Source organism: Corythoichthys intestinalis, chromosome 1, assembly GCF_030265065.1.
Source record: "Corythoichthys intestinalis isolate RoL2023-P3 chromosome 1, ASM3026506v1, whole genome shotgun sequence".
Lineage (NCBI taxonomy): Eukaryota > Metazoa > Chordata > Actinopteri > Syngnathiformes > Syngnathidae > Corythoichthys > Corythoichthys intestinalis.
In genome coordinates, this window is record NC_080395.1 from 205,067 (window position 1) to 215,262 (window position 10,196).

General features: G+C 42.8%; 1 protein-coding gene across 1 annotated transcript; it reads right to left on the reverse strand.

The window, feature by feature from the left end:
* Positions 1 to 405: 405 nt before the first annotated feature.
* On the reverse strand, positions 406 to 6,460 carry selenos (selenoprotein S). Its single transcript, XM_057834636.1, has 5 exons — positions 6,208 to 6,460; positions 4,817 to 4,945; positions 4,544 to 4,740; positions 3,711 to 3,783; positions 406 to 936 (listed from the first exon to the last, which is right to left on the reverse strand). The coding sequence occupies exons 1-5, from the start codon at positions 6,314 to 6,316 to the stop codon at positions 857 to 859; spliced, it is 588 nt and encodes a 195-aa protein (XP_057690619.1). The 5' UTR covers positions 6,317 to 6,460; the 3' UTR covers positions 406 to 856.
* Positions 6,461 to 10,196: the final 3,736 nt, after the last annotated feature.

Here is a 10,196-nt window from a genome sequence, read left to right on the forward strand (position 1 = left end):
ATTGAAACTTGGGTGGCACCGCTCGGCTCGGACAGGAGAAACACCCGGTCAGTTGACTTTGGCGGGCCAAACTATGGCAAGAATTAGAGAGCCGAGTCCAAACGCCGCACGCCGATCCGAGCGCTTACGAGGTCTTAGGGAGACTGATGCGGAGTTCTGACGGGGCGCAAAATTTGACAGCGCCCCGGTGCGCCGATCAATCACGCTTGGATTGAAGGGTTCCATTTCTGTTTTGACTAAAATCGTGGGGGATAATATTGCCGAGTTGGTCTTTCATTCACTTCAGGTAAAACAATCCATGACTGTCCTATAACGACTATCAGGGGTTTTTTCTGATGTTTATTTTTTCTTCTGTTTTTGCTAGGAGTGTTAACACCAGTCTGAAATCACATGCAAAAAAAAGGAGGCGGTTGGCACGTGTCCATTTATTGCTCGTAAAGTTGTCGCGCCGTCGACGACAATAGACGTCCCTTGACGTTCGGATCGCCGGACGGACCGACGCGTACACCGTCGCCGACGACTTCGCGTACAAAAAGCCGACGCGCGTGGCTCCCGCTCGCCGAGGTTTATCGGTCCCGCTCGCCGGTCGCCGACCGTTTCCGAGCGCGACGTCACACCGAGCTCGCCGGGCGCCCGGACGCTAAACGGCCGACCCGCGCCGTCTTTTCTCCATATTAAAAACTAATGTATTTGTACAGTGAATGAAAAAGTATATAATAATAATCACCACCGGCAAAAAATGAAAAATGGCAACAACAAAAAAATCGGTCGAGTATGTGTTTGCGTCCGGTCGCCCGCGAGCTCGCGTCAATCGGCGTTCGGGTGGCGGAGGTCCCTTTGGGACCTCCTTTTAACCTCATCCGCCCGAAGCGGGGCCCCGCCTTCCGGGTCGCCAGGAACACGAGCCGCCACCCTCGCCGCTCAGGGGGTTGTACTCTGAAAAAGAAGAAGAAAAAAAATCATTACAAATGATTTGACAGAGTTTCGAAGAAAGGATCCTCTGTTTTTGAAAAATCAAGTTACCGGAGCCGTCGCAAACTCGCGCGACTCACCGACAATTGACAGGAAGTGACCCCTTAAACCGACATGACGTAAATGGCCGTATATCAGTGGTGCCTAAACAACGGCCCGTGGGACAACGCTGCCGGGTTTTTATTGGCCCAAATGATGAAAATATTGAAAATGGACCACCAGTTTCACCTCTATTTTTCAGGTTCAACAATAGAGAGCACGAGGAGTATGGAGGTAGATTTGTGTATTTTTCAATCACAAAAAAAAAGTTGCTTCAATCAAATAAAAAGTTGCTTCAATCAAAATATATATTTTCAATCGAAGAAAAAGTCACTTCAATCAAAAAAATGTGTTTGAATGCAAAAATACATTTGAAACTCAAAAAATATATTTGAAAACTATTTTTCTTTGAATTTTTGGGGGGCATTTAAGTCAATCAAAAAATAAGTTGCTTCAAACAAAAAAATATTTTCAAAAGAAAAATCACTTCAATCAAAAATTTTTTAAAATTCAATCGTAGAAAAAAAGGTTTGAATGTGAAAAAATATTTGAGATGCAGAAATTTGCATTCGAACACTTTATTTTTCATTCAAACTGTTTTCTTTGATTGAAGCAATCCTTTTTGTGTTTGAGCCATATTAGGGGTAGGACATTTGTGTCTAAATCATTCAATCGCGATAAAAGTTGCTTTAATCAAAAAACTATTTTTAAATCAAAGATCATTTAATCATTTACAAAAATATATTTTTTTGAAAATATATATTTTTATTTGAAATATATTTTTTATTGAAGTGTCACTTTTTTTGAAAAGCAAAAAGTTTTAAACTTTTTTTTTTTTCAAAGTGGAAAGTTTTGAACACACTTTTTTTTTTTTTTTTGAAGTGGAAAAAGTTTTGAAGGCACTTTTTTTCGATTGAATCATTTTGACACAAAGATTCAACTTCAACGCTAGTTCCGGTGTGTTTGAGTGGCAGGTGATTACTCCAATGGCATAACAGTATGAAGCAAGAATAATGGCCACCAGGGCTCCAGCCAGCCAACGGAGTCTCCTGGAGTCCAAGCCGAGTATAGAGCACCGGTACGGAGGTGTGACATCGGCATTTCACCGGAGTACCCGCGACGGTACTTTGCCCTGTCGCGGCACACTGGCCGGAGCCCGATATCATCCCCCGGGCGCGGAGGCTGGCTGTCGAGTGAACGGCCCGCGAATGACACGACCCTCATTCAAAGCTGAAGCGACGGGGCTCCCGGCGTGGACGCCGGCGACTCGCCGGTAGTCCACTCGCTTACTGGGCAGGTTAGTGTCGGGCCACTCGCCGACCACTCCTGTACCGGCGCGTCGCGGACACTCCGGTTGGAACCGATTGCCAACCGTCACGTCAGGGCAGCGGGTGAAGTTCGCCGTTTTGAATCACATTAAGCAGCAGGGCACCGTACTCCGGTGAAATGCCGATGTCACACCCCCGTACCGGTGCCCTATATTCAGCTTGGACTCCAGGAGATTCCGATGGCTGGATGGAGCCCTGGTGGCCATTATTCTTGCTTCATACTTTTATGCCATTGGCGTAGTCACCTGCCACTCAAACATGCCGGAAATAGCGTTGAAGTTGAATCTTTGTGTCAAAATGATTCAATCGAAAAAATGCCTTCAAAACTTTTTCCACTTCAAAAAAAAAGTGCGTTTAAACTTTTTCCACTTAAAAAAAAAAAGTGACACGGCAATAAAAAATATATTTCAAATTAGAAAAAATATTTTCAAAAAATATATTTTTGCAAATCCTTTTTTTGCGATTGAATAATTTAGACACAAATGTCTTACCCATAATATGGCTCAAACACGAAAAGGATTGCTTCAATCAAAGAAAACAGTTTGAATGAAAAATAAAGTGTTGAAATGCGAATTTCTGCGTCTCAAATATTTTTTCACATTCAAACCTTTTTTTCTACGATTGAATTTTTTAAAATTTTTGATTGCTATTTCTTTTGAAATTTTTTTTTTTTTCCGTTGGAAGCAACTTATTTTTTGATTGAACAATAATGACACAAATGTCCCAGCCAAATTGTGGTCCGAACGCAAAATTACATGACTTCAATCAAAAATGTTGTTTCAATCCAAAAAAACTTGACTTAAATCAAAAAAAAAAAAATTCAATCAAAAAAAAATAGTTTTTGAATATATTTTTTTGAGTTTCAAATTTTGTTTTGCATTCAAACATTTTTTTGATTGAAGTGACTTTTTCTTCGATTGAAAATATATATTTTGATTGAAGCAACTTTTTATTTGATTGAAGCCACTTTTTTTTTTTTTTTAATGGAATAATAAAGACACAAATCTACCTCCGTAGAGGAGCGCCTCTGCATTGGCTCAAGGGTCAAAATAGAAATCAATGCTGCAGACTTTCAGTAATGTTTTACAATCCATTTGGAGCGGGAAGGTCGGCATCGAGCGATTGCCGCCGGTCCAAACGGATGGGACGTCTACGATCGAGTTTCTACTTCCAAATATCTTAAAAAGTGGATTCCGAACCGGTTTTAACAAATGAAAGCGGAAGGATTTCAGACAAAAAGTTTGACGCGTTAACAGAAAGTTAGCTTCAAAAAAGGGATCGCCCCTTGTCCGCCATTGAGGGCGCTACCGATCACCAACCAACATTTAGCGCCGCCGATCAGATGGTATTTTCGCTCGTCGCTCTAGTTACCGGAGCTGCGTAGTGGCTTCTTGTCCGTCTTGGGTTTGACCGAAGTGCCGGCGGTGGCGTCGGCGTCGTCGCTCTGTTGAGGGTTAAGGGGATAAAAATAAATAATTATATAGATTAGCATAAAAATGGACACATTGGTAACTGACCTTCAGTCATTTATTGATTTTCTTTTAACTAAGAGCATTATTGGGGAGTTGACTTTTCCCGAAAATGCCCTAAAATCAACAACGTGACAAAAATCACCCCAAAATGAACAGTAAGTGATCCGAAATGCCCCAAGCTCAACAGGAAACGGCAAAATCTACAGCAAGTGAGGGTTAGGGGTTACCCTAACCTATATATCTCAGGGTTCCTATAGCTGAAGGCAATTTCAATGTAAGACTTTTTTTTTTTTCTTTCCACTAAGCATCTTGCCAATAAGACACATGACAGAAGTGGTTCATAAGCCAATTTTGGCTAACTTTCCCATGACGTGGCTATAAATTGGCGCATCTGCTTTAGAAACCCAGCCTTCATCATATCGCAGTTTAGCCATTATTGTGATTGCACCTGACAGTTGAAAAGTAGATATTTTTCTAGGAAAATCGTGTATTTTGTTCTTAAATTTTCATGATGAAATCCCATGAATGACGTGTTATTTAAGACTACCCAAGGTTAGCTTGAAGACGTTTTAATCCCAATGAAGGCCTCATTTTTAGACTTAGAAATTGAATGTTTTTTTAAGTCGTTTTAAGGATATGCGGTAACCCTGATATATATATATATATATATATATATATGCACAGTATAGGTGGTTTTGCTTCGCTTATTTAAAGAAGGCAGGCCGGGCTGACCTGCAGTCGCCTAGAAGCCCCTTTGAAGCTCTTGCCAAGCTGCATGCTTTCCCACTCCTGGATCTTTTGCCTCCTTTTCTCCTCCTCCGCAAGCTTCTGCTTCTCCCTGAAGACGGCCGCCTTGGCGTCCTGCTCCAGCTGCATCCTCCGCCGGGACGCCTCCACGGCCTCTTGCCGCCTCACCACCGCCTCGGCATCTTCACACCACCACGCACGTCTTTCAGCTACGGACGGCGAGAGGCCGCCGCGGCGCGAGCGAGCAAAGAGAGGAACCTTGCGGCCGCGAGGGCGTCGCGGCGTCCGACTCGCCGCTCCTTCGCTTGCCCAGGTAGAGGACCAGCGCGTAGGCCGCCGCGAGCGCCGCCAGCAGGTACCAGCCGTACGCGGACAAAACGTCGCCGGCTGAAATGACGCCAATGGAAAGATGACTACATGACGCGTGCATTTGCGGGTTCAAAACATTCTTTGTTTTATACTAATTGTGGGGGATGTTCTGCAGAGCAAAGCATCCCACATACAATTTGGAATGGAGCTTCTGGGTACTAGATTCGGGACAAAATATTGTGAAACAAAATGTCAAGATACATAGAGTTTTTAGCATAACTGCAATAATGAAACAACTGGAAGAATAACCAAAGAAATGATTTGCACAGAACATTAACTTTAGAAGTCATTTATACCCTCAGCGCAGCATAGCGTGCCGGGAGGCACCTTGTGACATTTTGGGACGTTGTCAGTCTCTCCCGTGGGAAGTGAGAGAGATTGAGCAGTGATGGCAAAATGAAGCTTCCTGACACAATGAAGCCTTGCAGCCAATTGGTTCAGAGCTTCACAGTGGTTCATTTGCCCTTAAGGATCATTTGTTTTTGTTTTTTTATTTAGCAACAATAGCTTTCCCAAAGTGTCTGGCTTTAAACTGTCTTTTTTTTTTTGGTTTAATGGGGTGGCGGGGGGTCATTAGCTCGAAATAGCATTCTTTCACAGCCCAAAATTCACAAAATGCGCGTTGACATGCGATCGCCCTTTGGTTTTGCGGCCGCTTTATATTGTACTTAACCCTGAGCGATAACACGACATGAAGTCTGGGATTCCCTGTTGAAGCTGCTGCCCCCGCGACCCGACCCCGGAGATGATGGATGGATGTGTAGCAGTTTGTCACCATGCATGCATCTTTGTTCCGACATTAAAAATTGGTTAAAGCAGCATCTGGTTTTGTCAACTTGCACTCAGCGGCAAAACTCAAAATTTAAGAAAAAACGATCGTGATAATTATCGATAGACCTATAAGAACATTTTTATCGTGATAACAATTTGTGTCAAATGGAATAGGCTTCACTTTAGTCTGTACTACATTTGCATGCGCAACCGAATGGATGTCCGATTTAATTAGACTGAGAAGGCTGAAAGCGCGCGCAACCTGTATTACAAGTAAGTATTTGAAGTTGCATCATTTGATTCTAGTCTCACAATCGGTCTTTGACAGCAACGGTCAACTCATCAAAACGAGTTAGTTCACTAAGAGCCAACATGCTAGTTAGCACGTCGTCACGTCTCGTGGTACAAAAGCAGAATACTCGCGTGACCTCGGATTCAAGCACACCTTTATCGTGTTTTTCTTCACACGACTGTCATGTCACTTGAACAAGGCTAAAATGCGTCGTTACCCGTGAGGAAAAGAACAGAGGACGGGTCGTTGTTCTTTAGCTGCTTCGGTTCTTCTGCTTCCAGCACTTCGCCGTTTTCGTCCACGTCCGTAATCTCCACGTCGTCCATTCGAACGGCCGCAACGTTCGAAAGAAACCAAGAAAAATGCACTTGTTGACGTCGACGCAGCGAGTCGGCCGAAAACGGATCCTAAAGGGGGAAAAGGGAAAAAAAAACACCCTGCCTCGGCGGCTTTCTTTTTCGTCCAGCGTTTTCTTGCTGCTGTTTGCAATAGAGTCGGATTTGCTTCCGCCTAGAGGATGGCGGCGCTACTACATCCAATCAAATCGCCGCAAACATTGAAGAACGTTTATTTCATTCTTTTCATTTTCATATGACACAAAATGAAACAGACATTATATAACATATGCACAACAAATAATACTGTTCAATTTATCAAATGTTTTTTCCCCCAAATTTCTGTCTATCGTTCTATTTCATCCCACTTTCATTTTTTTTTTTTCTCAGAATCTTTTTAGTAAACGGTGTCATTGTAAAAATGACTGAAGAAAGCTTTCAGAGTGTGATATTTGCATTTGTCAATTCAAAAAAATAATGATCCGTTTTAAATGACCTGATCCATTCAAAAACGTCCACTGACAGCGGCGCGAGACGTCCAATCTGTTTTGGCTAGGAGAGGGGGAATGAACATGGGTCACTTCCGGTTCATCTGTGGGGGCTATCACAGGTCACTTCCCGTCTGTTTTAAGGCACTTCCTATTCATTTTGGGACATTCCTGGGTTACTTCCTGTTTTGTGGCCCCAAATAAATGCCCCCAAATTAACAGGAAGTGGGCCTGAAATGGACTGCCGTCGATGGGCACGGATGTCCAATCTTTTTGAAATTGGGAGAGGGCGAATCAACACGGGACACTTCCTGTTGATTTCGACGGCATTTACAGGTCACATTTTGGTCACTTTTGTCTAGTTCAAATACCAATCCTGAGGTAGCCATTCATAATATTACCCCAAATTAGGTGAGAAGGCACTCAATTCGGTTGAAAAGCTTGCAAGGAGAAAGAGGGGAAACTATCCAGCTTCTTCAATCCTTCTAACTTCACCTCGCTTTTTATTCAGGATGGCCCCAGCAACAGATAAAAGGGAAAAAGGGGATGCAAGCTGGCAACACCTCTTGTCTTGGTTTGGCTATGTGTGTGCATGGAGGTGGAATTATACACATATGTGTCAGCACATTTCAGCAAAGCATAGCGGCTTCTTCTGACCTTCACCAGGCAGGCAAAACAAAACATTCTTTCTTTGTGAGCAATATTAATAAGCAAAAGCATTTCTTCATTGCGGGCAGCAATTGATAAAAGCAAATACATATTAAAAACTTAATAACCATTTCATCAAATACATTTCATGAAGCAATAGCATTTGGTTAGTAATAAAATGCAACAATAGAATTCCTTAAATGTACTGAAGTTGACCTGTGGAACCGAGGCCAGTTTAAACCGGTCAGAAGAGCAAGACAGTATTATCAAGAGCTAAACATCTCTATAATTATCCATTCCAAAAATGTCTCTTACTGCACTCAATCATGGAACATCAGTTTATAGCAACCAATACCTTATTATGAGTCTCGTTGGTAACAACAAATATTTAATACTTATCTTATCAACTTTCTATTCACTTTGGGACATTCCTGGGTTCATTCCTGTTTCGTGATGCCAAATCAACAGGAAGTGACCCCTAAATGCCCCAAAGTCAACAGGAAATCTTCTCGGCCGTCTGATCATTTTGAAATGGGACGGGACGTACGGATCGGACGTCGAGCGCCGTCAATGTTAGCCAGTGAATTGAATGAAAATTCAGGCATCAATAGGTTAACTTTCCTGGCCTGGTTTTGTTTTTGACAGTAAATGGCGTACCGCAACACGTCACTTCCGCTCATTAATATTCATGAGGTTAGCTACTGTTGCTAAGGGGGACACGCTAACGTTTGTCCCTGATAGGAAATGAATGGAAATCGTGTACGAAGGAGATGTTTACATAGCTAAACCTACCAATTCTCTCCGAAAATGATGTCCCTGGTGCCAAATCCACTGGCAAAGATGTGGAATGAACTGAATAGGTACCATTCTCGCACACACCATATAATTGTTTGCATTGGTCTAACACATTCATCTAACTATAGTTTAGGCAGACTTCACTCCATGCCCTTGGACACAGTAAAGTGGATCACCTTATCAGGGCTCATAAGGGGGAAATGGAAAAATGGTACTGTTTCTCGTAGGTACCGTCTAACTGTTTACATGACTCTAACGCGGTAATATAATTAATCAGGGAATAGTATCATTTCTCATATTTACTGTAGGACTGTACTATTTCAACACACACCTAATATAAAATAAATAGAACACCATAGTTTAATAAAAAGAAGCAGAATAGATACACAACACCATCTTATCACAGAAGTCCAACGCGTGCGTCACGAGCATGATTGACGCACCAACTCTTGCAATCAGTTTGCCCGAACACCAACAAAGACAAAGAGCAGCACGCCTTGTCCTAAAACAAGTAGAGCCAGCACGGATAACAAAGTTGATAGCGGGCGCTTGGGACGTCAAGACCAGCGTCGGTCACTGTGGCAACCACGGCCCATCAACGGATGAACCTAACCGCCCAAAACCGGCCACAGAGGGATGGCCCCGAAACAACACTCAGCCACACCTTCGGCCTGGCCTACTCCACCACGGACTTAAAAAACACCGGACACTGAGATAACACAGATTTCGCTGCTCGGAAACTTTTCTATGTAGCCTTGTTTTGGATCCAAAATTGTCCCTCCGTCGTCTGTTGTTGCCTTGTTTTTGACCATTGTCGACGAATAAATTGTCAACATGCTTTCGGTGAGTCTTCTTCAAACTTTGGGAACATGGAGTCAGTACAAAGGGTGAACACAAGAGGTGAACGCGCGGAATTCCCGCCTTCCCGGTTGGGGCACGGCAGCGGTAAGCAGCGAAGCACCATTTCTGTTCGGCTGTCGCCGTTTCCGTGCGGATTCCAACAGGAAGAACATAAAAATGTTCAGTTAGATGGCTTGAGTGTCGAGAGCTGAAAAAGACGGGAAACAGAGACGACCTGATCCAGAGGTAGCTTTTTTATAGACACCTTTATCTTAAGCGACTGACAATGATATTCTCCAAGCTATCCTTTACCACCAGCCCTGTCTTTCTTAAATATTATATCCTCTGATTGTCCTACGTCTCTGACCATTTTTGGGGGTAATTTATATTGTTTGTTTTGCGCAGCGATCGCAAATGCTACTCAGTGACAGCCAACGAACCCTTTTCATTTATTTCATTGATAACAAGTCTTAATTCTCTAATTTATTTACACTTCCCCCTCACTAAAGTTTTTTTTTTTTTTTGACAACAGAAGATGTAACAGTGGCAGTCCATTTAATTCTTTTCAGGTCATTTATTGTCAGGAGCAGCACGGCACAACGTCACGCTAAAAAATTCAAAAAAGTTCAGAGTTCAAAATATCAAAATGGCTTACCTCTTTGTCCTCTGAAAGACAATGACAACCCAACAAAATGTTTACTGCATAAATAAATGCTTACTGCTGAGCTGGCGTTAAAACCCGCGCAAGTTGATTCATTCTTCACATTTTTTGGTTTTGGGAAGTATGAAGAAAACATCCTTCATATGTCGTAATGTCTAGAGTCATTTCTACAAGTTCCAAAAAAGCAATATGTGATCGGCATCTTTGTTTTTGAAAGATTATCTCAGAGAAAAGTAGCATGATTAACATGGTTTCTATGCGAGGGCAGGTCTATAATGTCCCACTTCTGTTTTACTTCCACTTTACGATGCGACGTCAAGGTCTAAAAATAGCATGCGTGCAGTACGCCATTCTCGCAGTCGGACATCCGGGCATTAATGGCGTCACCGGCCACAACAAAGCGTCGCCATATTGAAACGGGGGGAAAACAAGCAGTTGC

Coding starts and splice junctions, on each gene's coding strand:
- selenos (XM_057834636.1), bottom strand. CDS start 6,316: ATGGACGACGTGGAGATTACGGACGTGGACGAAAACGGCGAAGTGCTG. Junction 4,946..6,207: donor CTCTGTTCTTTTCCTCACGG/GTAACGACGCAT, acceptor GCGTCATTTCAG/CCGGCGACGTTTTGTCCGCG. Junction 937..3,710: donor GAAGCCACTACGCAGCTCCG/GTAACTAGAGCG, acceptor CTTCTTTTTCAG/AGTACAACCCCCTGAGCGGC.